The 27,895-nt window shown below is 41.2% G+C and overlaps 3 protein-coding genes across 3 annotated transcripts in view; 2 read left to right on the forward strand and 1 right to left on the reverse strand.

Moving 5' to 3' along the window:
- The window catches only part of napgb (N-ethylmaleimide-sensitive factor attachment protein, gamma b), an 11,365-nt gene extending 5,716 nt beyond the window's left edge, over positions 1-5,649 (reverse strand). Inside the window, exons 1-7 of the mRNA XM_053651019.1 lie at positions 5,413-5,649; positions 5,012-5,079; positions 2,910-2,994; positions 1,068-1,085; positions 942-972; positions 622-731; positions 241-307 (exon numbers count right to left, since the gene is read on the reverse strand). Coding sequence (XP_053506994.1) covers positions 241-307; positions 622-731; positions 942-972; positions 1,068-1,085; positions 2,910-2,994; positions 5,012-5,079; positions 5,413-5,468 — 435 coding nt within the window. The 5' untranslated portion in view covers positions 5,469-5,649. The remainder of the gene's footprint in view (positions 1-240; positions 308-621; positions 732-941; positions 973-1,067; positions 1,086-2,909; positions 2,995-5,011; positions 5,080-5,412) is intronic.
- A 966-nt stretch (positions 5,650-6,615) lies between these two features.
- Positions 6,616-20,977, forward strand: rab12 (RAB12, member RAS oncogene family). The gene is made up of 6 exons (XM_053651020.1): positions 6,616-7,034; positions 10,662-10,722; positions 14,209-14,347; positions 17,476-17,565; positions 18,813-18,917; positions 19,838-20,977. Exons 1-6 carry the CDS (start codon positions 6,797-6,799, stop codon positions 19,943-19,945), a joined length of 741 nt encoding a protein of 246 aa, XP_053506995.1. The 5' UTR covers positions 6,616-6,796; the 3' UTR covers positions 19,946-20,977.
- A 4,097-nt stretch (positions 20,978-25,074) lies between these two features.
- Positions 25,075-27,895, forward strand: part of LOC128623870 (microtubule cross-linking factor 1) — a 66,057-nt gene continuing 63,236 nt past the window's right edge. The window contains exon 1 of the mRNA XM_053651009.1: positions 25,075-26,984. Coding sequence (XP_053506984.1) covers positions 26,160-26,984 — 825 coding nt within the window. The 5' untranslated portion in view covers positions 25,075-26,159. The remainder of the gene's footprint in view (positions 26,985-27,895) is intronic.

The raw sequence follows: 27,895 nt of genomic DNA on the forward strand, positions 1-27,895 counted from the left end.
CAGGATACAATCGCACACACATTCACACACTACGGACAATTTGGAAATGACAATCAACCTATAACGCATGTCTTTAGACTGGGGAGGAAACCGGAGTACCCGGAGGAAACCCCCAGAGCACCCGGAGGAAACCCCCGGAGCACAGGGAGAACATGCAAACTCCATGCACACAAGGTGGAGGCAGGATTCAAACCCTCAACCCCGGAGATGCGAGGCAATAGGTATAACGTGTCGTCTTACCTCAAAAACAGATGCAGCTTTCTGATACAAGTCCACTGCTTTCTCCAGATCCATCGGTTCAATAAGTCTGTGAGAATGCAAACTGATTATTAGGTACAGCCGTAAACAGACGTGAAATATATGATTAATTAATTCAATACAATATAATTAAATAATAAGATTTGTTCATCACAAATGATGATTTTTTTTTTTTTTTTTTAACTCAAGACACACTTTCCAGCCAACATATTGGAAGGTAAGACATAATGGTGGAAATCTAATTGTGATGTGATCCTGTTTATTTCCTTGTTCCAGAGATACAATAGCACGTGAATTTTAATCATAAATCTCTTCTTCTGTATTTAGAGTCTGGGGCGCGACGGTCGTCGTGTTGTTACATACTTGCCGGCTCTGTCCAAAGCTATGCCTGCAGTTCCTGATGTTCCATTCTCCACGTACATCACGCTGGCTTTCTCAATTAGTTCAACAGCCTCCGGGAGTCGCTTCATATCCTATAGAAACGAGACATCTCCTCAGTTACGCACACCTGTAACAGTGATTCAGTTCAAAATCTGGTTCAGTGACTGGTTATTCAATCCAAAAGCTATTGTTACAGTTTGTAGGCATGCCAGATTTATTAAATGCCCTTGATTTACATTAGCATTCACAGCTTTTTAATCAGACCACATGATGTGACCCCAGACTAACAAATGAGAACTCACCTTCAGCATCATGCCTGCTTGCTCAATCGCCCTGGAGTCCAAAACAGAATTACAAAAATATACAATTTAACAGCATTTAATGAATATTAATAACCACTTTAGTCCAAAACATTTGTGAGCACTTACTTTGCAGCATGGAACAATCTGTTTTTATTAAAGTTAAGTAAAGAACATGGGTTGATGGAAGCAGAATTTTGTTTTGAAAAAAGCAAAGGCTTTTTATTTTTCTTGCTATTCGCCAGGCTGGGGTTTTGCTGCCGAGAACTGAAAGCACCCGTGCTGATGTGGGTGAAGTAGCGCAAGAGGGATGTGTTGAAATTGTCCAACGTGGTTTCCAACTTTAGTTCAAAATCATGCTACCATGACCCCTTCTTAGCGTATATGAAAAGTCCTGTCTTATAATCATTCCATCTCTTACGCCCCACTTTTTTGGATGTACAATATTTATGTCTTCACACTTCAATGTATAGAGGATACATTACCCAGCAACTGAATTATTTTATTTGGAATAAATCAGAACTTAGCAGTGGCTCCTCATATAAACCAATAAAATGTTTACCAACATTAATTAAACCTAATTAATACCTGATTTCACCCAATTCGGTCCCCTGCCAATTCCCACCCTCCAGCCAGCTCTCCCATGTCATACCAACCAGCGAGGGTGAAGGCTAACACATGCTTCCTCCAAGCTAAATCTTTTCGTACAGCCGCATGTGCTGCATTATCGTGCTATCTGCCCTCTTCTACATACATAAGCTCACTCAACTAGTGTCACTGTGATTGACAGGGGAGAGAGTGTACAATTATCATTCCCGCCCAGGGGGCATGGCCAGTTTTGCTCCCGGTCATACACGGCTGTAGCCTTGTCGGGATTCAAACGATAGGGTGAATGCTTTCCCAACACAAATTATTTGTATGAGACTGCTCATGTTATAATCATGAAAATAGCTCCCTTACGAATATATTTTACTTATAGACAACAATGGTTCCTGTTATTATGTATGCTAAAACAGCTACTTCTCTTGAAGTTAAAAAGACAAATGCTGCATGTCATGTTATCAAGCAAACCCAATAGCCCTCTGTCCTAAAGACTGTCCCGTGTACTTAAAGGAAAACGTACAAGTTTCAGCTTTACCTCTGACTATAATAAAGTGCTGACACTGGAGACCCCTTGCCAAATAAACATCTCCTCACAGAAATATTTACCATATCAACACATACTGTACACTATATGGCAAAAGATTTGTGGACACCTGACCATCACACCAATATGTGCTTTTTGAACAAGCCATTCCAGGTGTAGTTCCCCCTTTTGCTGTTATAATAACCTCCACTCTTCTGGAAAATCTTTCCACTCAATTTTTGGATTTGCCCAAGATCACTAGTGAGATCAGGCCCTGAGGAGGTGTGGGGCACAGTCAGCATTCCAGTTCATCCCAAAGTTGTTCTATTGAGTTGAGGTCAGAACTCTGTGCAGGTCACTCAAGCTCTTTCACTCCACCCTTGGTAAACCATGCCTTCATGGACCTTGCTTTGTGCACAGGGGGCATCGTCATGCTGGAACATGTCTGGGCCTCTTAGTTCCAGTGAAGGGAAACTGTAATGCTACAACATACAGACAGAAAGACATTCTGTACAATTCTGTGCTTCCAACTTTGTGGCAACAGTTTGGGGAAGAACCACATATGGGTGTGATGGTCAGGTGTCCACATACATTTGGCCATATAGTGTACTTTTGTAACCTGATTATGTGGACCGTCTGCCATGCGTGTCCTTGTGTACGTTGTTACTGTAGAGATTATACATATTAGAATGAGTGCATTCATATAAACCCTGCAGCTGGTGCTATTTTCACAGCTGCTGTTAAAGAAAATTCTGCCCAATCAGAAGTGAGAACTAAACAGCACTGTGGTATCGATTATCACTCTACAGTTATGGAGCGTGGTCATATCCGTGGAAAAAGGATACGCTTTGTTCTCCGTGTGGTACTCTGCCTCCTTCAGGTATGCGTCCTTTGCTTGCTCAAACTGCTTAGCATTTTTGAAAGCCACAGCTGTGAGAAAGTAATGGCAACATCATTTAGTGCAGTGTTCCAAAACAAATAATCAAAACAAATAATTAAGGACATTGAGAACCCACTATTCAACACGGTTTAGAATTATTCCTGCTTCCACACACGTGACAAGCAGAGGCTTGACAATGATGTTGAATCGGAGGACACTGTGTGCACTTCCTGGTTGCTTTATTAGATACTACAGTGGTTTCTACAGTGCTGATACACCTTGCTAGACATTACAAATCTTTATTTTTCCCCATGCACAGTTCGTGCTAATTGTCCCCGGTATCAGCTTTTAACTACATTACTGGTGTTGGCTGGATATTTGTGGTTAGGTCGACCAGTCAACCGATCGCTGGAACTATAATCCACAACAATAGTTTTTTCCAGATTGCATCCTTTGTTGGAGCGGATGAGAAAGGTCTACTGTCATTATACAGTACGAGAGCGGCCTCTAGTGGCGAAATAAAACACGATCACCGACAAATTTTGTTGTGTTATTTTGAAGTGGTTTTTTAAATTCATTTTGGATGTCTCTATTTTTTTTGTTGTTGTTGTTTTTCTGAGTGCTACTTTTGGGTTCAGTTTGGATGTACACCTTTTATTTATTTTAATATTTATAAATAGTTAATACATAGTCAGTACTGTTTATTTTTGTAATAAAGTTCAGCAATATTTTATTCCAAGTTGTATGTTTTCATTGAGTATCAATTTTAAAAACGATCGGTTGATTAATCGGTTATCGGCAGGTACCGCCCAGCTTAGTTATCGGTATCGGTAAAACCCTCTAGTGGTTGGTGGTGCATTTCTCAACCCAGCAGTGATATTGACGTGTTTAAACCCCTAGAAATGCCTGCTGATACACAAAACATTTTTGTCTTTTCAAGATTTGGAGAAGGTTATTCATGCTTTTATCACATCGCGCTTAGATTATTGTAATTCATTGTACATGGGTCTTCCTCAGTCATCTCTTGTTCGTCTCCAGATGGTTCAGAATGCAGCTGCAAGGCTGTTGACCAGGGCAAAGAAATATGATCATGTAACCCTGATTTTACCATCGCTCCATTGGCTCCATTTTAGGATCCAGTTTAAGTTTGTCTTTAAAACTCTTAATGATCAAGCTCCATCTTATCTCAAAGATCTTCTTACACCACATTCATCTAGCAGATTTTTAAGATCTTCTGATAGGATTCTTCTGTATGTCCCTCGATCCTGTTTAAAAACTAAGGGGGATAGAGTTTTTTCAGTTACCGCCTCCTCGATAATGGAATCACTTGCCACTGGACATCCATCTTGCACCCTCAATTATCATTTTTAAAAAGAGGCTGAAAGCATATCTCTTCTCCCAGGTGTTTTTAATCTCATTTTTACTATTGTCTATTGTCTCTCTCTGTTTGGTTTTATTCTGTTTTCCATTTTACATTTCTTACTCTGTTAAGCACTTTGGTCAGCTTTGCTGTGTTTGAATGTGTTATATAAATCAAATTTCCTTACTTACTTACTTACTTTAGTACTACCATGTTACTCCGAAAACGAACCACCACCCAAGTCGAATGGCTTTTTAATCGCCATTCCTGTATATAGCTTGTATACATTGGAACGAAATGGCGTTTCTTCAGGACCCCGGTGCAACATGGAACAGTACGCAAGACTACATAAAGTGCAAAACACACAACAGTGTGAGACGAGTGCAAAACAATAAAACACACAGAACAAAACAATAACTACACAGGACATGGACTGTTGTATTGTTAACATGTAGTGTAGCTATTTTGTAATGAAGCAGCTGAAGTATAGCAGCAAAAACAAGTTCACTAGTATAAAGTGACTGATACAGCTACTGTATGTAAAGTGCAGTGTGCAGTAGTAAAATATTATTATTATTATTATCTGCTCTCTTGTCCATTGATGGATGAGGTAGAAGGAGGCTGAGTGACAGATGCACTACAGCTACTACTGAGTGTAAACACAAGCTACATGGACATTTAGTACACATGGATTATTTTTCGCTCACCAGCTTTGGCCATCTCAGACGCAGCTCTATCGTAGTCCGGCTTCCACTTTGTCATGCTGGTCTTTAAGCTTCAGAAAGATGTCATACACACCACTGTTTGAATGACCTACACACACCATCTGCTCCACAGCATCAATGTGACCACAAGATCAACATCGCTACGGCTGTCACCCGGGCAACAACACAGCGCGCGTGCGCCACGCCGATTATAATTTACACTAAGGCTAGACAGTGATATTGTTTACAATTACTGCACAAAACCTGGATGATATCACATGCACTAGGAAAACAATGCGCTGCGCACCTGGATGCAGAGAGCTCGGTTAGTACTCTGCGACCTGCTAATGACATTCAGCATTAATATATAAAGCTGGGAAATGACGTCATTGTTGTTTTCTCACCATTTCTCCGCTTTGGCGATGTGCTCGTGCGCCTCGGTTATTTTCTGCGCTGCCATTTTGTGTCTGAGGAAAGAAGCAGTGAAGGATAAACCGCTCGACAGGGATGCCGGGCTCTGCGCACACCTCTGTGGAGATTATTCTCCAGCTCTCGTAACTACGACAACGTCACGGGTTTTCTACGGCAGCCCGAGAGGGCAAACGATTTCTAGTTTATTTTCACTGTTTTTTTTTTTGTTTGTTGTTTTTTTGTTTGTTTGTTTTTTAAATGATCTGATATTAGTAGTAGTATTTTTCATCTAGATAACAAATATTTCAGTCATATTTTGAATTAGGTTTACATTATCGCTGTGTGTCTGTAATGCTCGCAGATTCCATCATCCACTAATAATAAACAAACAAACAAACAAGAACAGACAAACAAATAAATAAATGCGGTATGTCCTAAAGAAAGTAATTCACATGTACCAATATTATTTCTATAATGTTTGCATCTCTGCAGTCCCATGAAGGTGTTAACAGTAGGGAAACTACATTTCTATTTTCACATATTATTGCTATCTTTGCTACTATTTTAATGGAATTATGAATATTTCAGTAATGTGTTTTATATATACATACATATATATGATTTATGGTTTATTTCGCTTTTACATCTCCGTAGACCTATAAATGTGTTAGCAGTACAAATTATTTTTATTTTATAGGTATTATTATTCTTTTACATAATAAGGGAAAATTTAAGTTCTAAACTTAAAAAAAAACAACCCGTAATTTATACATTTATTTCTTCTTTGTAAAATTGTAAAAGGACGATAGTAAATGATTGTTCTGAATATTAATTACTTTCTTATAATATTTTCTTTTAATTACTTTATTATTACAACGGAGAAATAAAGTTTATTAGAATTCAGACCGGGATTTTAAAAAATAATGAAAAAAACCCATAAAACGTCCAACTTAATCTTTTTGGTGAGAGTGTGTTTGAAAATCATTTTTGTCTTGGCAAAAAACCCCCCAAAAAACTGGGTAATTATTTCCCACCCATATTTTAAAGAATCCTGCTTCCTGCGCGTCGATTGGCTAGTAGTGCTAATCTCGTGCAGCGCATGACCCAATCAATGGTGAGGATACTAGTGTTTCTCCAATCCTGTTACATTAGGTGGGATTAGTCGCAATACGGGTTGGACAAAATGTAACGGGACGGAACCGGAAGTCGCGATGACGTAACAGCCGTTCTCTGCTACCTAACACCAGACAACCGCGAAGAGAGAAAAAAAACTTTGTATAACTCGACGAAAGGGCCTCTAAAAAGTTGATTAAAGTGCTGCCACATGATGGCGGTCCAGTCCTAAACCGAGCTCGTGTCACAGATGTGGAGTTAGGGATGAACTCGAGGTGTGAAATCCAGCGGAGGCCCGGCGGCGGCGGCGGCGGCTTCAGCGGCAGCCCCGTCACCGGTTCCCCCGCTATGGGAGCGCAATCGCGCCGCAGGAAGATGGCTCCCAGACCGGCAGATTATAAACTCCAGATCATCATCATCGGCTCCCGCGGTGTGGGAAAGACCAGCCTGATGGAGAGGTTCACTGATGATACCTTCTGTGAGGCTTGTAAATCTACCGTGGGTAAGAAACTACCAACTTCTCCTAGCTCTTTATCTGAGAGCTGTTTCTATTCCCCAGTGTTTACCAGACTGCTGCTGTCTGAACAGCTGAACATTGTGTTCACTCTCACTGTTCAAATGTTAAGCACTTTTACACAAGATGGACTTCAGAAAGCTTTAACTTCATTTAACTAAAAATCTTTTATTCTACCAACAACACAGTTTAGTTCATCAGGTCACTTGTGTTTCTCAACACATTTTGATTTGAACCTAAAGTTAACTAATCCATGTTAATAAATCAAAGGGCTGGGAGATATCACCATATCACATCCATATTGCAATATATTAATATCACGATATCGATACGATATGATCACATTGGCCAGCCCTAGCTTGTAGTTCTTACAAGAGTCTTCATTTAAGTTAACTTAATTGAGTAAAATAAAACAGAACTGTAACAAAGAGCTGATTAGTCTTTAAAAATATGTATAGATTTAAAAAAAAAAAAGGGGGGGGGGGCAGTTGTGGCTTACTGGTTAAGGCTTTGGGTTACTGATCAGAAGGTCGGGGGTTCAAGCCCCAGAACTGCCAAGCTGTCACTGTTGGGCCCGTGAGCAAGGCCCTTAACCCTCTCTGCTCCAGGGGCGCCGTATCATGGCTGACCCTGCGCTCTGACCCCAACTTTCTAACATGCTGGGATATGTGAAGAAAAGAATTTCACTGTGCTGTAATGTATATGTGACCAATAAAGACTCATTACTCATTAGATTAAATCAATCAGTAGTTTCATTTTTGCGAATTTCATTAACATTATCCACTTTGGTGTTATACAAAAATATGTATATCAATACATATCGATTATATATTTTGAGAATATATATATATAATTTATTTATATATATTTGATAAAATATGATATATTTTGATATTTTGATTTGATGATATATACAAGACTAAATCTCTGAATATACAGTTTATTAATAGTAATAAATAATAATGTGTTGTCTGATTTGTTAGTAAAACCTCAGTCAAGTGTGATGAAAGCACAAGATGTGCTGTTTTAGCTCAGTGATGATGATGATTATTATAGTAGTAGTAATTTTAGTATTATTTATTATTATAGCAGATACACATAAGAGATTAAAAGATTGAAGAGTAGAAAGTTAAAATGTATAAATCAGTGTTTTGTTTTTACAAAAAAAATTGTGAAAGATAGCTAAGAGAAAATGTCCAGATAAGCAACTAAAATATGGAATAGTCACCACAGTCAACTTTTAATGCTTGACAATTAACGATCAGTTTATAAATAAGACGTTATAAATACGAGGTTATGTTTCGTTTCAAAGTGGTGCTTCATGTTACCGCTTTAAACTAGTGCCATAGAGCCCAAACCTAAAAGAGGCAAATGTTTTGAATTTTTGACGTGGTGAAAAGAAACACGTACTTTTCTGTCCAGTTGTATTTTAGCGTTCTGTTTATTCATCATTGACTTCTTCTTCTTCTTCATTAAAGCAAACCAGGTCTTCAGTTGCTAATCAGACCAGCGAGGGTGGATAAAATGAGAAACCTATTAAACTCGTATGTCTTGTCCTGGCGCTAGTCTGTGGTGTGAGGAGAACTGGAGTCGCTGAACTACAGCTAGATTATCAGCTCTGCTCCAGTATTTGTTTAAAGTGCTCTATTCGATCTGCTGAAACACTTTACTGGGTCCTCGTCTGGTCCGCGGTCCACCAGTCATACTACAATCATAATCCTTTGAGAATTACTATACATCATGAACGATTAGATTTGGAATGGGACAAAAGCGATCTCAATATTTTATACATGTGCGTTGTCTTAATTGTGTCAGTCACGTGATCAGCATAACACATTGGTGTTATCCAATCAGACATAATTGTGTTATGTTATTTAGGAATTTTCCCCAAAGCCCATACACAGAATATATAGGTATGAAACCTGGCCTTCAGATCGGATCAGCAGTCAGGGAGTCAGTGTTCCCAAAATAGTCCCGACTTTTACAGGCAGCTGCTATGGCACACAGATTGGCCTCCATTTTCTGCACTGTCACCCTTGTAACACACAGCGTGCCGGCTTCTATTGGCTTCCAGCGCCACTGAATATCTCCCAAAACACACCAGCAGGAGCTGTTCAGCGTTAGCACACATGCTGCTGAGAACGAGCGCTTCACCTCAGATGTTGAACATGTGGGAAAGATCTGAGTTAATTACTGGGTTGATTTAATTACGTTTCTTATAAACTTATTTGGGGATCCTGAAAGTTTGAATTTGAATTTAAAACCTCTTGAAATCTATTCGCATATGAAGTGGCGGTACTGTACCATCCCAAGTCGATTATTTTCCTATAACAGCACGTCCTGAAGCGTTATGGAATGTTTATTAATGTTACCCCTTTACATTACAGTAGCTATAAAAAGTCATTCCCTTGCCAGCTTCTTGAGTTTATTTCTCTCCCTCTTCAATAAGAAAAAATGCAGCTTGTTGCTGGGAAAACACAAAGTGCAAACTCTTCCATCTACAATTCAAAAAAAAATCTTCCAATTACAGCTTTATCTCTAACGCTGATACTGGAGACTCCTTCCAAAAGTGCTAAATAAACTCCTCAAGGAAAACATCATCATATCAACAATTATGCTGGGTTTTTCTTTTTATTCTTTCTTTCTTTTTTTTTTTTTTACAGCAAATATCAGCATGTTTTTAAAATTTGTTGATTATTAATTAGGTTTAGATTATGTGGAAAGTTTGTCATACAAGTCCCTGTGAATTAGCTGTTACTATATAGGGTGTCCCAAAAGTCTCCATACACAGGGGAAATTAACGCTTTTTAAAAAAAAAAAAAATTTTTAGCAAAATTGTCTTCCAAAATTTTTCATACATAGTTTATATTATATATTTTTTTAGCCATTCAGAAGAACGTATTGAAATCAGTCTCACGGCTGGATCGGGGGGCTGTCACAAGGTTGCAACGGACTTTATCAGGAAACACGGCGAGCACATCACACACACACACACACACACGACACTGCTGCCAAACTTATTAAGAAAATTCAAAAAGACTGGAAGTGTTGCGGACCGACCGAGAAGCGGACGTCCACGAACATCCACTGACGAAGCCACATCCGAAGTGGTGCTGGCAAACATAGTCCCAAATGGGAAGTGGGAGCTCAGTGGTTAAGACATTGGGCTGTCACTGTTGGGCCCTTGAGCAAGGCCCTTAACCCTCAACTGCTCAGATGTATAAATGTGATAAATGTAAGTCGCACTGGATAAGGGCATTTTCCAAATACCGCAAAATATATATAGAGACTTTTGGGACACCGTGTAGAAACAGAGCAAATCAATGTAAACCTGTGATTTGAATTACAGCCGGCGCGCTTGTCAGAGCTGCTGTTATAGAAAACCAGTCAACACCTTCTGACCAATCAGATTCAAGAATTCAGCAGTTTGTTCACACTAAATAACGTTCAAATCGGCTTTCTGCTTTCATGCCAGTGTCATACTTTCTGAGAAATTTTTAGCACACTTTTTTATTATTTTTCTCTCTCTCTCTCTCTCTCTCTTTTCCATTCTGTCTTTGTGTCCCATCTTCTTTTCGTCTGCCTGTTTGTCTGTCTGTCGGTCTGCGCATGAAGGTGTGGATTTTAAAATCAAAACCGTGGAGCTCAGAGGAAAGAAGATCAGGTTGCAGATCTGGTAAGTGTACAGGACGTGCTCCGTCTTTATCACTGACTTGCCCTGACTGTGTCACTTCCTGTGTCTCAGAGGAACAAGTCGGACAGATCTGCGGCCCTCCCCCACCCCAGCCGGGAAGTCTAGCACATAAAACTCCCCCTCCTTCTCTCAGGGTCATGCGGACAGACTAATTCCAGCATGAGGGATAATGCAGAAGTTAGAGATTGTTAGTAGTGCATCTCTGAGTGTCATTCCTCTTCTGTTTCACAATGTGTTCGTGTGAAAGGAACAGCTACAAGAGGAAAGGTGTTATGGTTTATTGGTGGTATGATGCACCATGATACCGAATTTGATCTAATTTAGCTATGCCACCTTTTTTAAGTCCTATTGGTGGTTTTTCCTTTCATGTGAGTAATACAAGTGTAAACACCCATTTTTATTTATTGATTTATTTATTTTTACACAGTACATTATATAACAGGGGTGATGCTTTGCTTAGCAGGTGAAGTGCATGAATATATTTAATACATGCTTGCTTGCTTGCTGAAGATAAGTTTGCAGCCCACATGACTAATTAGCTCGAGGTCTGATGACTCGCATTAACCTGTTACGATCCTTTGTATCTTCCTCTCTGCATTTCTGCTCTCTGAATGGCGCTATTTCCTCCCTGTCGCTTTTAAACTCAGACTTTTTGTGCTTCGGCTCCAGTTCCAACCCATTTCGATTTTATCATTTCAATTACCAGCCCGTTCTGCTTTCCTGTCTTGTTTTTCCGAGAACACTTTGGGTTGTTAAAGGAATCGGGGGAATCTCTGAGATCTACATGTGCAGTATGTTATGTTGTGAGAGATTGAGCTGACTGGGTGTAAGTTTGATGGTTGCGCGGCCTTACGTTCGAGCTTCAGTGCGGCTGTGCGTCATTTTAAGATTTTACACACCAATATCCAATCCAAAACTGGCAAGAAATTGTTGGCGTTTTTCTGCCAGGAATATACTCTGACACTTCTACTTTAAGAAAGCATGAATATATTTTAGCAAAATGATGTGGAAATGTATTTATTTAGGTGCATTTCTAACCTTACCTTGTGTTTTGGCCTGTAAAACTCCTGTTCGGTAAGGAGCCAGTTTAATAAGCACAGTGGTATGGATATCTAAAAATGTCTTGCTGCAGTAAGCTAAGCGTGATTTCCTCGCACAGCGAATTTCAGTTGTTTCATGAGATACGTGCGGCGTGGACATAAGCCTGAACAGTTCAATTCGTAATCAAACACCAGCTGTCAGGATGGCCGAGCGCTCCTGCGTCATCACCATCATCATAACAGAGAAGAGCTTTTACACACACTGTAGAAACGACCGCAGACAAAGTTTTAAACCAGATCAAAAGTTACGGAGTTTATTCAACTGATTGATTCAGTTATTTAATTCCCCGTCAGTGTGAACAGAGATCAGTCGAGTGAAGAGACGACCATGAGGCTCGTTTTTAAAACCACGAGTGACTTCTACCTCAGGTGATGAGACAGAGACTATGCTTACATGGACAGCAGTAATCTAGTTACTGACCTTATTCTGAGTAAGACAATATTGTGATTAAGGTGTTTACATGAGTCGCTTTTAGAATATTCCATTCATGTTCCTGTTTTACATGTTATAGAACATAGATTGATTAACGGCACACTGCATTATGTCACCGCGCCACACCGTCCGACGTCCCTCCAGAATTTCACGTATCGACCAGTTTTGGGTGCTTAAGTGCAGTTAATTATTTATCATGCTATACATGCAAATAGACGACTGCTTGAAGCCGTGGGCTGCGTCCCAAACCATGTACTTGCCTGCTATTGTAGTAAACACTCTATAACACTATAAACACACTATAGTAGTTTGCCGTCAAATGGTTGAGCACAGCCGTGTGTGTACGTGTCCTGTCGCAAAATGCGATGAAAACTCCCACCAATGTTAATAGTGTGATTAAGGTGTGTACATGTCTGTAATACACGTCGATAATGCGACTAAAACAGGAATACTCCACATGTCTTAATTCCATTTGTGTTTACTTCGAGTATGACTTTAATCAGATTAAGGTCATCAATGATCACTGTTTACATGCTAGTTTCTTAATCAGAGTATCGTCTTAATCGGGTTAATATCAGATTATTGTTGTCCATGTAAACGTACTGTGAGACTGATGTGGATGATGCTGATAATCAAAGTGAGAATTCAGTTCCCGTTGTAAACTTATAGTTCTTTTAAATTTGTCAGTGTAAAGTATAAACGTAGAGTTAGGCGGGATGTCATTTTTTGAATTGAAACCAAACCTTTAAATGCGATTTTCTGCATTTTTACTTTTGGGGGTAACCAGAGTTTAAACTGCTAGAAGGAAAAGTCTTAAGGAAAGTTTAGGAAAGTCTATGAAGACTAGATTAGATGGGTCCAAAAGTCTGAGCGTGCTAGTGACAACGCTTCTAATTTTTTTGCATTCTTTTCGAATTTAATCAAACAACTTTCATGAGATATTATATTATTGACAACAACTTGAGTGAAAAGTTTCTTGGTATAGGACGTTTCCCTCGCGCCTCTAGGGTCGGGGGTTCGAATCCCACCTCGGCCGTGTGTGCACAGAGTTTGCGTGTTCTCCCCGTGCTGCGGGGGTTTTCTCCGGGTACTCCGGTTTCCTCCCCCAGTCCAGAGACATGCACTTTAGGCTGATTGGCATGTCCAAAGTGTCCGTAGTGTGTGAACAGGTGCGACCCTGCGTAGGATAAGGGCTACAGGAAATGGATGGATGGTGTTTCTTAGTGTTCTCTTTTTGCTTTATGTTTTGACAAAACATTAAAGGATTGCATGCATACCCCCCCCATACCTCACACTCCTTAACCTATCCCAGTCCATCCATCCCTCCCTCCAGCTGTTTATTCAAACCTCTGACCCGCACCCTTTACTAATCCCACCTCCATCTCTATATGTCTTTGTGTTTGCCACATATCTACTGACATCCAGCTACCCAGCATCCTCGGCTCCACCACTGTTCACCTTAACATGCCATCGCTACCATGTGACGCCTCACCTATCCCTCTCTGTGACATCATATCCTGTTTATTGCGACCAAGCTAGGGTGGATAAGGTACAGTAAAAGCACAGGTTGTCATTCTTAAATCTAGTAAAAGAGCAACCGATTTCTAATGGAGTTATTAATATTATTATAGCGTGATTTTACACTTTTCATCAGGTAAGTCTAATGAAAACGAATCACTCGGATTTAATGGTTTAATTGCTTAAATATTGCACACAGACAATCTCACGGACCGCTGATCGAACCTGTTTCCAATGCCAGTGCATGTCCATGTGATTAACACTCAGCCTTGTGTCATTTATAAATCATTGTATTCTAGTGCTTCAGTTAGTGTGTTCTCTCCAAGTGGTATATTATGGAGCCGTTTCATATATTATACCGTAAGGAAGTGAGTATTATACTTTGAGATGCTGTGATGTAGTGGTGTTTTTTTTTAGGGACACCGCTGGTCAGGAGCGATTCAACAGCATCACCTCCGCCTATTACCGAGGCGCTAAGGGCATCATAGTGGTGTATGATATCACCAAGCAGGAGACCTTTGAAGACCTGCCCAAATGGATGAAAATGATCGACAAGGTAATGTAAGCATTGCTAACTATAAACACATGACGAGCTACAGATTCAGTCCAAACACAGCTTGAAAGTCGGCTTTATTCTTTATTGTTGCGTCGGTTATACAGAGTGTCCCAAATGTCTCCATATATAGAGGACTATGTTTGCCAGCACCACGTCGGTTGTGCCTTCGTCAGAGGATGTTCGTGGATGTCGACTTCTCGGTCGGTCCACAACACTTCCAGTTTATTTGAATTTGTTAATAAGTTTGGCAGCAGTGTCATGTGTGTGACTGAGTGAGCGAGAGATGTGCTCGCCGTGTTTCCTGTTCAAGTCCATCGCAACCTTGCGACAGCTTCCCGATCCAGTCGGGAGAATGATTTCAATAAGTTCTTCTTTTGTCAGAGGCGTTCTTAAAGACTACCTGAAAGAAAAATAATAATAATATAAACAATGTATGAAAAATTATGACTTTTTTTTTTTTTTTTTTAAGTACATGTTAGTCAAGAATTATCTATATTATCTATTATTAATGGAAGCTTTTAGTCAGATGATACTCGACTATTTAAGAATTCACTGTTAGCTGAACTCACTGAATGAAATAGAAATTTATCTGAATAACTGTTCACACAACATTAATCTCTTTTTGATTAGCTGATGATGTGAGTTTCATTTAAATGGTACATGTAGTGTACAGTAGGGATGGGCGATATGGACTTAAAACTACATCATGGTATTTTCTGGTATGTATTGTGATAACGATATCCGTGACGATATAAATATTGTACCATTCACCGCTGTTTTTGGCTACAAGTGCCCGCTGAATTGAGAGCCTCAGAAACACAACACAACAGAGGGTCTCAACCTTTTGTAACTAAAGTAAACCCAAGCCTCCCCTATCATGTGGGGAACCCCCCCCCCCCCCCATATTGGAGGAGACCAGGTATAATGATGATCTAGTCTATATAAAATTGATCTATATATAATCTTAATCTATAATCTGTTTTTGATAGATTGATTTTTTTTTTTGCTTTTGTGTTTTTGTTTTTTTTAAATAACTTTTATGGCTTTTCTAAAACTATAAAACGGACAGGTATGGAACATGAATGATCAAAAATGTTTCTGAACACTATAACTACTTTGAACAAGAGAACTAGACTGTAATTACGTGGGCTATTTTATATCTAAAACATGTTGAATTATATTCATCTTGCGTTCTAAAAACATTCACATACGAATGATGTAAATTGGGAAGAAGGGCGCGTCTCGTTAGCCATGACATTGTTAAATCAATCAGTGGGACACCTGCGCTTGCTTCTTTTTACATTCATGTCTGTCCGCTGCCGTGCGATCACCGGGATGTGCTGCTCCGGCTCTCAGCCCCTCACTGAACAGAGCAGACGCAGAGAGAGGTGAGAGTGCAGTGGGAAAGTAAGACCTTGCGGTTGCAGGACACTACTGGAGACATTTGGAAAGTTGCTAAGGTTTGTCCAAAAAGTCGTTTTTATTTTTGCAACAAAAAAAAAAAGTCACTAAGTTGGTAACACTGGTCTGCACTGACAGCTAGATAAAAGGCGGGCTAAGCTCCTCCTCTCCCCAGCAAAATTAAAATACAGAGGGAGAGGGAATGCGGGGTTTTTCATTTATGTACATTCTAAAAAACACATTAGAAAAGCAATAAAATACGCTGAGTACAAAAATGATGTCCTGTCTGTGTTTTTTTTCTTTTTTTTTCATGAAAACAACTTGCGCCCCTCTTCCGATCTCTTCGCGCCCTCCCTGGTTAAGTACCATTGATCTAAAAGTAAAACTAATTTTCTGTAACCAAACCAGTTCCAGATTGTAGAGGTATCTCCTCGTTTAGCGATAAACTCCTCCTCAGCTTCACGTCCGTCTTCCGCCATACTTGCTTTCGCTCTGCACGTGAGCTGCGAATGGGTCGCAAACCGTCACACACAGAAATACGTCATCAACTAGGCTTTATCGTTTAGATCACGGGAAGACTTATTCTTACTGTGGGGAGGATTTCTACCGGTATATCACAAACGATAAGATCTCACCCATCCCTAGTCTACATATAGTGGTGGAGTGATATGAGCACTTTTTTTATGACACCATTATTCAAAATTCATCATTATATTTTATCTTGTTTGATCATATATGTATATGTATTTTATAGAAATGCGATCTAAAAATGACTTTGATTTGAAGGTAATTGGATACTAGAGTCTTTCACAAACATGATTTGATTTTGGATCATTCATTTTTCTTGCGTTAGTTTAGAAAGATGTGGCATTCTTAAAGAAATATCATTTGAGAATGTCGTTTTCATAAATGCCTGAATAGAAACCGTTCTCGTTAGTGGACCTTTTGGCCTTAATGTAGGTTTTTATATAATGCTTGTCATATAGTCAAGATGTAGAATTATTGTCACCCTTGGAAAGATGAGTAAGCAATAGTTATGAAAATGGCTTTGTGGATAATTAACTCGATCTCGTACTGAAAATGTGAGAGAAATCATTCATTTATATATAATATAATTCATTTACATACACTTATTCTCATAATATAAAAAAGTAAATATATATCTTTGTAACAAGCAGTGCATTTAGTCCTTTATGCAACCTCCTGTTGCCAACAACACTCAGTACAAAATCTCTCCACGTCCTCTGTATGGACTCTCGTCTTCAGCTTGCCTCATAGGTTTTCAGTCAAGATGGCTGTCAGATGCTTTATTCTTTGATCACAGAAGCATTTTTGTGTGAATCCAGATGTTCGTTTTCGATGATTGTCCTTCTGGAAGATCTAACCACAGGCAGCCAGATTTTCATTTAAATTCTCCTGATTCTTCGTGTAGTCCATGATGTCATGTGTCCTAACAAGGTTCCGGGATCATTGAAGGAAAGACCGACCGCATCATCCTATCCGTCAGCAGTGGGGATCGGGTTATTTATTTATTTTTTTCTCTCTGTATACTCATCCTTCTGTCGCACAACGTTCCTTGCTATGCGTGTGATTTTAAACTAGTTAAGACATTGTTCATAACCGTTTACACTCATCTTTACTAAGGGTGCCAATAATTATGGAACGTTACACGTTGACGTTTTAGTGGTGTACTGTGAAATGTATCGTTCGGTTTGTGTGTCCTACAGTACGCATCAGAGGACGCCGAGCTCCTATTGGTCGGGAACAAGCTGGACTGTGAGGCGGACCGCGTCATTGCACGACAGCAGGCCGAGAGGGTGAGTGTGTCTCACGAGCTCCGTGTAACGCAATGCTTGTTTTTAACATACCCTTGTTGAGGAGCCGAATCCATGCCACCATTTTACGAGCCGTTGTGTTACTTTTATCAGCTTGTGACATCAGGAGTAGAACGTAGCATGAAGGCACCGTGATCTGTGCAATCTTTTATCCGAGCAGTGAAGAAAAAATTACACCCAAGCTATGAATAATTGTACACCGACGTACTGAACTATATTTTCCGAATATATCATTTGGCTCGTCTGTGTGTGACAGCCAGTTTTAGAAAAGTGCTTTCCTTTCTACACCCTCCTTTCAGTGTTATGATGTAGGAGGTGAGGGGAAGCCAGAAAGGGCATGGTTTAAAAAATAAATTAAAAAAACTGCAATGGATCCAAAGCTATCTTTATTTCCTCAGAGTGTACTGTATTTTATACTGAGTATGCTTTGCTTGCCGTGTTGTCTTTTTTCTTTTCCATTTGAATTTGGGTTACTGGCATTAAACATGGAATTTCTATTCTCATCCTGTGTTAAGTCAAAATCATTAATTAAAAAACTCTGCAAAAAATTATTTCTATCCTGTTTCTTCTGGGTACTCTGGTTTCCTCCCCCAGTGCAAAGACATACATTGTAGGCTGATTGACATTTTCAAATTGTCTGTAGTGTGTAAATGTGTGTGCGATTGTGCCCTGCGATGGGTTGGCACCCTGTCAAGGGTGTCCCCTGCCTTGTGCCCAGAGTTCCCTGGGATAGGCTCCAGGCTCCATGACCCTGTGTAGGATAAACGCTACGGAAGATGGATGGATGGATGGATGGATGGATGGATGGATTTAGCTGAAGGCCAAACAATAGCTACATTTTCATTTATGGCATTTGGTAGATGCTCTTATCCAGAGCAACTTACATTTATCTCATTTATACAACTGAGCAATTGAGGGCCTTGCCCAAGGGCCCAACAGTGGTAGCTTGGCAGTGCTGGGGCTTGATCTCCTGACCTTCTGATCAGTAACCCAGAGCCTTTAACCACTGCCCATATAAAGCAGTCCATACTTAGCAGAGGATGGTTTCAATCCATCAACCTATGGGTTATAGGCCCATTAGATCAGAAAGGGCCACTTTGTATCGTTTTAGCCATAAACTAATGAATGGTTAAGCATTAAATAGTAACTCTTGCCACTATTCAGTCCTGTTACTTGCGACATTGTGTAAGCTGGGAATCTTGTCTTTTCTCTCCTGATCTGATTGACAGTTTGCCTCACGGATATCAGGGATGCGATTCTGTGAGGCCAGCGCCAAGGACAACTTCAATGTGGATGAGATCTTTCTCAAGCTAGTGGATGATATTTTGAGTAAGGTCAGTATTGTTCTATTTTGACTCTCTCTATAAACACAGTTATTGATGTATACAGCCTAAGTTGCATTATTTACATTGATCTGTCGGTATTGGGTTGTTAAATAAATAAAGTGAATGCTTTTTATTTATTTATGTTATGTGTGTGTGTGTGTATATATATATATATATATATATATATATATATATATATATATATATATATATATATATAATACAAATTCCTAATGTTGCCAACTATTTGCGTAGTGCTAAGTGCTCAGATTACTCTCAGTGCAGATGTTTGCATGGGTTTTCTGTTAAAAAAAACCCACATGCACAAAAAACTTGCTGGCAGGAGGAATCAGCTACACTAAATGGCCCCAGGTGTGGATGAGTGTATGAATGGTGCCCTGCGAAGGACTGGTGTCTCAGTACCATATGCTCCGGATCCAAAACGACCCTGACCATGATAATGCGCTAACTGAAGAGGAATGATTGAATGAAAATGAAATGTTTGCTAACAGTGACATGGGACTTCCTCTCATTTCATGGTCACTGCTTTGAAAACAAACTTATCGATGAGATGTAATTATGTTTGTGCTGAACGTTTAAAGTTTTGACAAGTGTGAATTTGAGTGCAGTCTAGAAAACCAATTTCTGGTCCATTTGCTAAATTTCCGCTGAAGTAGTAGCTCTGATGTGACAGCACCACATGTACGAGTGAGCTGTTCATTGACTAGTCATCCAATAACGAAACTGCCTAGACTCATTACTTCCTGTTTCAGATTTTACAATAGCAGCAATAGCAATGACTTATTTCTCTCAGCTTGAGCAAGAGTGGTGAATTCAGTAAAAATTTGTTTTAGTTGTAATGATTATTTTTTGTTAGAGGGCATTTCATTCCTACAGCAGATTGTAGAATATGTTCCCTGTTTCTGCAGATGCCTCTGGAAATGCCCAGTAGAGAACTTTCCAACAGCGTCCTTTCCCTTCAGCCCGAGCCTGAAGTGCCCCCAGAACTGCCGCCTCCTCGCCTGCGCTGCTGCTGAGCCTCATCTCGGTCCTCCTGCTCCAGAAAAGCCCCACCATCTCCCAACAGCCCCTGCATTTCCAGCGACTGACCACCAGAGGGTGGAGTGCAGCTGCACTGAGGCCTTCCAACCCGCAGGGAGCTGTGGACTCCAGGGCACGAGCAGCGGGGAGGGCCATTCCAGGGGCAAGAACATTCAGATTAATTCACCACGTTTAGACTTTCTGTGTACAATGCCGCTGTTAGATTTCCAACTACATGAAATCAAGACTGACGACTTCTGTTCTGACTGTATAGCTGCATGCACACCTACAAATACAGTGTCCTATACTGTGTTTGAGTGTGTGTATAATAGTTCAGTAAGGAGGGGGAAAAAAAGACATTTCGTAAGCTTCTTTAGTTTTTAACGCCACGCATCACTCTTTTTAAGAACTCTTCATCCCTGTAGCATCTCAGCGATCAAGTGCACTCTCATGACCTCAAGAGTGTACGTCTTGCATTGATTTGAAGCTGGGCCAGTCGTGAGCATTCGGATCAGAGTCCCTGCATCCAACAGCTCCTCTTATCTCCCGAGTGATTTACCATCCAGTAAAGAGTTTAGTTTAGGGGTGGCATGTACGATCCCTTGCTACACTAGGGGTTTCTGCTTTTTCTGCTACACCATTTACGTTTACATTTACGGCATTTTGGCAGACACTCTTGTCCAGAGCGACTCACAGCAGCAGTCAGAACAAATGCAAAGCAATGTAGTTCACTGATGGAGAAAGGACAGGTGAACTTTTAATTTGTGAGTTCACAAGCCCCTCTGTCTTTCAAAGGCAGGATTGTGGGCTCTTCAGTGGGGGAAAAAAACTGAAGAGCTGCTTATTATTAAGTAGCGGTCAAACCGAGCAGTCTTCTTACTGTTGCTTAGTGCACACTTAAAAAAAAGTATTCCCATCTCATCCACCCACATACCCTAGTGTTTTTGTGGAACAGTTCTGTTACTCTCTCTCTCTCTGCCTGTCTGCCTGCCTCTCTCTCTCTCTCTCTCTCTCTCTCTCTCTCTCTGCCTGCCCCTCTCTCTCTCTCTCTCTCTCTCTCTCTCTCTGCCTGCCCCTCTCTCTCTCTCTCTCTCTCTCTCTCTCTCTGCCTGCCCCCCTCTCTCTCTCTCTCTCTCTCTCTCTCTCTGCCTGCCCCTCTCTCTCTCTCTCTCTCTCTCTCTCTCTCTCTCTGCCTGCCCCTCTCTCTCTCTCTCTCTCTCTGCCTGCCCCTCTCTCTCTCTCTCTCTCTCTGCCTGCCCCTCTCTCTCTCTCTCTCTCTCTCTCTCTGCCTGCCTCTCTCTCTCTCTCTCTCTCTCTCTCTCTCTGCCTGCCTGCCCCTCTCTCTCTCTCTCTCTCTCTCTCTCTCTCTCTCTCTCTCTCTCTGCCTGCCTGCCTCTCTCTGCCTGCCTGCCTCTCTCTGCCTCTCTCTCTGCCTGCCCCTCTCTCTCTATCTCTCTCTCTCCCTCTCTCTCTCTCTGCCTGCCTGCCTCTCTCTCTATCTCTCTCTGCCTGCCTGCCTCTCTCTCTATCTCTCTCTGCCTGCCTGCCTCTCTCTCTATCTCTCTCTGCCTGCCTGCCTCTCTCTCTCTCTCTCTCTGCCTGCCTGCCTCTCTCTCTCTCTGCCTGCCTGCCCCTCTCTCTCTCTCTCTCTCTCTCTCCACCTGCCTCTCTCTCTCTCTCTCTCTCTCTCTCTCTCTCTCTCTCTCTCTCTCTCTCTCTCTCTCTCTCTCTACACCTGCTAGAATTTTCTTAGCAAATATGCCAAATGTACCAGAGACTAGAGTTCCCAATTTATTATTTAGTTATTTTCTGATAGGGGATGTGGTCAGATGTTACAGCCTCTGTCTATATTCTTGTTCGTCATGTTCTTGCACTACAATCCACACTTGTAGCTGAGATTTTCCAGGGCAGGCTGTGTACAGAAAACTCAGAAGCACTAATACATCGTAGACACTAGCAGTGCCATTTCTGTTACTTTTGACTCAGTGGAAATACACAAAAGGAGGGTTTTATAGAGGGTGCTAAAAGAACTGGAAATTTTTTTTTTTTTTTTTTTTTTTAAACCTAACAGGTAAAAAGAGACGAGCCAAGTAGATGACATTAATAGCGCCAACAAGAACACGGACCTTTGTTCCTGACTAAATGTCACGTAAATGGCTATTATGGACTGTATTCTAAAAAGGACTGTTGAATGAAATGCACCTCATTCTGGAGCATCTTACTTTGTTGTCACTGCAGATATTGCCATGGGAACACACACATTTACACAAATAGCTATTATACTCGTGTCACGCCATGAGTCGGTGGTGTCCTGTTGGTCTGCGAAGATGCTATGGATTATTTGAATTGATTGCCTTTATAACACACCTCAACATTTTTTTTGTGTGTGTGTGTTCCAGACTTTGAAGCCTCCTGTAATCACTAATTAACAACAGGCACAATAATTTATGATGTGGACGAAAATGGAGCAGTATATTATATATTTTTTATGATTCGAGTGCACATAATCATGCACAGAGATTTCAATGTGTTGATATGTATTCACACCCTGCATTAAACAAAATACTCAGTAACTGCATAAGGACCTAATGTGGCAGCTTTGGTTCTTATTCTGAGAAACAGGTGTGTCTGTGTACTGAAAGTCTAACACGCAGTCTTTCCACACAGACCACATATTCCATTTTCAAGTTTAATATGATTTCTAACAAAGGCTTTGTAAACCTGTAAGGTTGTAAACCAACCTAAAAACCCGCAGTATTTCTCATGTTTCCTGACATATTTAAGGAATGTGTACTAACCTGAAGGTTGCTTACTTTTTTTTTTCTGTGTGTGAACGTGCCAGACTTGTTGATGAAGGGCCTTTATTTACCACTAAGTGCTTTTTACTTGACGACTTGCGTGCATAATTGTGTTTACTTCAGATTTCCTTTGTTTGTATTCTGCAGTCTTGAAACACAATGAGTCAGATTTACTAAGCTATTGCTAGAATTATTTTCTGTCCCTATTTTAATTGTCTGGTTTTTTTTTTCTTAAAGGGAAATTGGAATTATTGATTTTACTTTTTCTTTCTTTTTTTAATATATAACGTTTTAAGTCGAACTCCGTTTTTGAAGGATTTTGAAGTCAAATTCTTTTCTTTTTATACATGTCAGTATTGCTGCAGGAACACTTGTAATCATACTTGGTAAATCTGTCGCATGGTTTTCTCTTGTTATTGAACTTGAACATGTCATGGCCCATAAAAATAGTTCATCCCACTGTGAGGATTTCTATAGTGAAGTAGCAATAACTGCTGCATTGTATAGAGTAACCTTATGTTCATTCTCATCACTTATAGGACTATTTTAGAATTTATGATTCAGAACTTGTTAAAAAAATTCAATTAAAAAATGAAATGGATCCTCACTTAGATGTTGAGGTGAGGAAGTGTACTTTGTAATCTGATTTTAGGTATTTGAAACAGTTTGGCATGTTTAAAAAATTTTTTTTGGTGATATTTATAACTTGTGGTGTTCTTGAACTAATGAAGTGGAAATAAAAATATATATTTATTACCTATATGGGCAAGGGTTTTATTATTATTATTATTATTATTATTATTATTATTATTATTATTATTATTATTATTTATTGTGTTTTAAGTCTGTTCAAAAATTCAGTATCTCCTTCAAGCCATTAGATGGCGATGTTTTATTATGCGTGATTCAATATTGTTTCCAACAGGTGCTAGTTGACTTTTTCCACATAGCCTACATTAGGGGTTCCCAAAATTTTCCAGGGCAAGCCCCCCCATTCCCCCCCCCCCCCCCGCAATGGCATTAACATTTGACCGTGGCCCCCTTTTGCAAGATGTCTTTAAAACACATTAAAAATACAGACTTCTGAATATATCCAACTTTTTTTTTATTAATAATTACATCTTACATCTTTACATTACATTACATTAGGAAGTGTGTGTGTGTGTGTGTGTGTGTGTGTGTGTGTGTGTGTGTGTGGTTGTCTGAGAGTGAGAAAGAGAAAACATACATTTATTTATTTTTCACATCAAATTGTTGAGGCCCCCTGGGCGCCCCCTAGTGGCCCCCAAGGGGGTCGCAGCCCCCACTTTGAAAACCACTGGCCTACATCACAAGAGTGGGCCACTTACAGCAATAAAAGGAAGAGCGAAAAGCATTTTCAATAGAAACTCACTCGCCATGTGAAGATCTTTGCATGGATTTAACACTAAAATGCTGATACGCTACGTCTACTTTGGAGCTTTCTGTACTTATGATTCACTTTCTGCTCATGTGGATCACAGATGGATACGCAAAAGATCTGCACGTTCCCAAAAAATTGTTCATGGCTGAGACTCACACCTCAGTAGATCCTCACACCTGGATAGTGCAGACTTGTACCTAAGGACTGCTGCTGTAATATAAACTGTCTTCACAATATACTGAACATCCTTTCAGCACACTTAATACTGTTTGACTTCACAATAAACAGCTGTAGAACAGTAATCATTTACAATCACACTATCCTTTGGGTTGTCACCCAAAAGAGGATGGGTTCCCTTTTGAGCCTGGTTTTTCTCAGGTTCTTTCTCATGTTGTTTCAGGGAGTTTTTCCTTCCACTGTCACCTCTGGCTTGCTCATTAATGATCTAAACCTACATCCGGATTTCTTTAAATCTGCTCTGTGAGAATGTTCATTTTAAAAGTGCTGTATGAATACAATTGAATTGAAATTCCATCCATTTTGCATACTGCTTACCCTACACAGGATCGCAGGGGAGCCTGCAGCCTATCCCAGTGGACTCGAGGCACAAGGCAGGGGCCAACCCATCGCTGGGCACAATCGAACACATTACAGACAATTTAGAGATGCCAATGCATGTCTTTGGATAGGGGGAGGACACCAGAGTACCCAGAGGAAACCTCTGATGCATGAAGAGAACATGCAAACTCCACTCACAGGGCAGAGACAGGATTCGAACCTCCAACCTTGGAGTTACGAGGCAAACGTGAGAACCACTAAGCCGCTGTGCTGAATTGAAAATGTGATATATGCACAACAACTGGAGGTGACTATTGACATACTGACCATTTAAAATATGAAAAAAATGTTTGTGTTTTTGCCTGTTTATGTGCAGAATTGAATGTGCTTATTTATATATGATAAATGATTTATATATGAAGAAGGCTTTATTTTTGACACATAAACATTACAGTACAATGAAATTGTACTCCACATATCTCGGCGTGTTAGGAAACGGGTCAGAGCACAGAGTCAGCCATGATATGGTGGAGCTCTGTGGTTAAGCACCTTGTGAAAACCACTATATCTAAAGCTGGTGGAACTTGTAAAGTGCTTCAGTCAGAATTGTACAGGTCAGTGGATTTGCATTGAGTGATGCTGGATTTGCATGAAGACATGAGGACGACCCTGAGCAACACCTGCTACCAAGGTAACAGGGGCGTGGCTAGCCTCCACCTGCTCACTTTGTTTATTCCTATCGGCTTTTATTTGCAACATGCTAGTAGATTCCTGTCCTATTCTAATAGAGCTAAATACACGGGCTACGTCCCAAACCGCGTTTTAAAGACGTCCTCTGCAATAGATAAAGGTAGCGTAATCGTTTTCGACGGGTTTGGTCTGTCTTTTTGACTCACGCGGTGAGAATTCGAAAGAACTCGGAATATCCGAGTAAGTGTGTGAGAGAGAAAGTGATTTATAACGCAGTTCGTCTGCCGAAGCTGAGCGCGAGGGGAGTGTAGAGTGGCGCATGCGCAATGCGCGGTTCACGGCACCGGGCGTCACACCGCAGCGGCTGCAGATTTTCCTCCCGTCAGATAGAAGAACAGCAGGAGAGAGAGAGAGAGAGACGACAGCAGGGCGGACGAGCTCGAAAGCAAAGGATGGGTTAACTGTATGAAAAGGGAAGGACGGACATATTGATCTCGTATTTCCGGGCTGCTGATGCAGTTCTACCTCGCGTGCGTACCATTTGTTGCTGAAAAGACGCTCCTCGGTACAGGATTAATGGGATTAGAATAAGAGAGCTCTGTGGGTATTTATTTCTCTTCCCTCGGCGATGGATGACCGGAACTGAATCAGAGTTGTGCATGAGTTAGAAGTGATGAGAGAGAAGGGTGAAGAGTGCCGCGTTGCTGGTGCCGTGTGCGCGCTCGGTTCGGATCGGTCCGGGTTTGTTTTCCGCTCGTTATTATGATGGAAAGCGCTGATGGCTCGAGCAGCGACGCCAAACCGCAAAGCCAGCCGCTGGAGAGGAAGAGGTTAAACCGTGCACCGTCTCCAGCCAGACCTTTCCTGAAGGATGGCCACTCCAGAGCTCCGAAATCCACCGCGCTCACACCGAAATCTCCTAAACTCAACAAGCAGCAGCAGCAGCAGCCCGCGGCGTCCTTCAGTCCACACAGCCGCGCTGTGAGACGCGCCGCGACCGGAGCGAAGGACAAACCGGCGCCGGTGAAAAGCGCCGCCAAATCCTCGGCGACTAAAAAGGCCTCAAAGGTCACGCAGGCGAAACCGGTCGGGAAAGCGGCGGACACCGTCCCACGACTTGCGAAAAGCGGGAAGGGGAAGCTGATACCGCTCCCGCGCGCTCCTCTCCTGGCCCACGGTTCCGACTCGCCGGTGCGCGTTCCCACGGGGCGCCTTGCTCAGACAGACAGCAGCTCGGACCTGTCCGACTGTCCCTCCGAGCCGCTGTCCGATGAGCAGCGCCTCGTTCAGGCCGCCAGCAGTGATGCCGAGTCGGGAGCTGGATCCGGATCCAGTGAGCGCGGACACGCTGCTGTGGATGAAGCCACTGACTCCGGCGCTGTGGGGGCTTCCGGCGGAGCGCGACTGCACGGCCAGAGACCGGACATCACAGTGTCTCAGGCACAAGCTTCACCTGCGCGAGAGAAACCCAAACCGGAAAAACATACCGGGAGCGCGCAGCTCAAACCGGAGGGCGGCAGAGAGCTGGCAGAGGAGGATTTATTACGGGAAATTGAAGATCTTCGCTCAGAAAACGATTACCTCAAGGTAACGAGTCTCCAGAAACAACACCCGCCTTCTGTCTGTTTAAGGGTGTTCTATCAGGCCTCTCGATGCATTATATCCAGTCCTTTTTTTAGAGTTCAATCCCAAATCACTCCATATGGTGCAAACAATGATTTCATCCCCTCAGGTGCATTAATACTGTAGAGGTCACATCTGGAACTCTTGGTTGTCCCTCTAAGGCACAGGTTCCCAACCCTGATCCCTGGTCCTGGAGCACCTCCTGTCCTGCACCTTTGAATATATTTCCTGCTGTAATTATTGGATTGCTTGAATCAGGTGAGTTGAGAGCAGAGAAAATACTCAAATGTGCAGGACATGGTATACTCCAAGACCAGGGAACACACAGCCTAACGGTTGAGTGTAGAACCCTACATCATTCAGATTTGTCAGAAGACATCTGCAGAACGTTCAGATTTGAATAAGAACCCCAAATAACCTTTCTAGTCCAGCGCTGAGCTTGACCTGACGGAGTAAAGCCCATGTGATGGATGCCCCAGAGGGCTCGTTTCAACACTTCACACCTGAGGAAGCTTCAGCTGTTCTTCTGATCTCACTCAGACACCTTGTCCATATGACTTAAATCTCCTTCCTGGCTTCTTCAACACTTAATTTTTTTTTTCAAGTTGTGTACAAGTGGAGTCCTGATCTCGTACTACATGAATGAAACAGAACTTGGATTTCTAAAACCACAAATTTGATATATTAACAGGTTACGATTGGGGGGTAGCCATATATTTCCCCAAACCATGTTCATCTATAATAATAATAATAATAATAATAATAATAATAATAAGGGGAAGCAGAATATGAATGACAGTCTTTGTCAAAAAGAGACAATACCACTGTCATGTCAAAATGTAAGACTGTGCCTTCCATTGTCTCTTGTGCTTATG

Source organism: Ictalurus furcatus, chromosome 20 (genome assembly GCF_023375685.1).
Source record: "Ictalurus furcatus strain D&B chromosome 20, Billie_1.0, whole genome shotgun sequence".
Classification (NCBI taxonomy): Eukaryota; Metazoa; Chordata; class Actinopteri; order Siluriformes; family Ictaluridae; genus Ictalurus; species Ictalurus furcatus.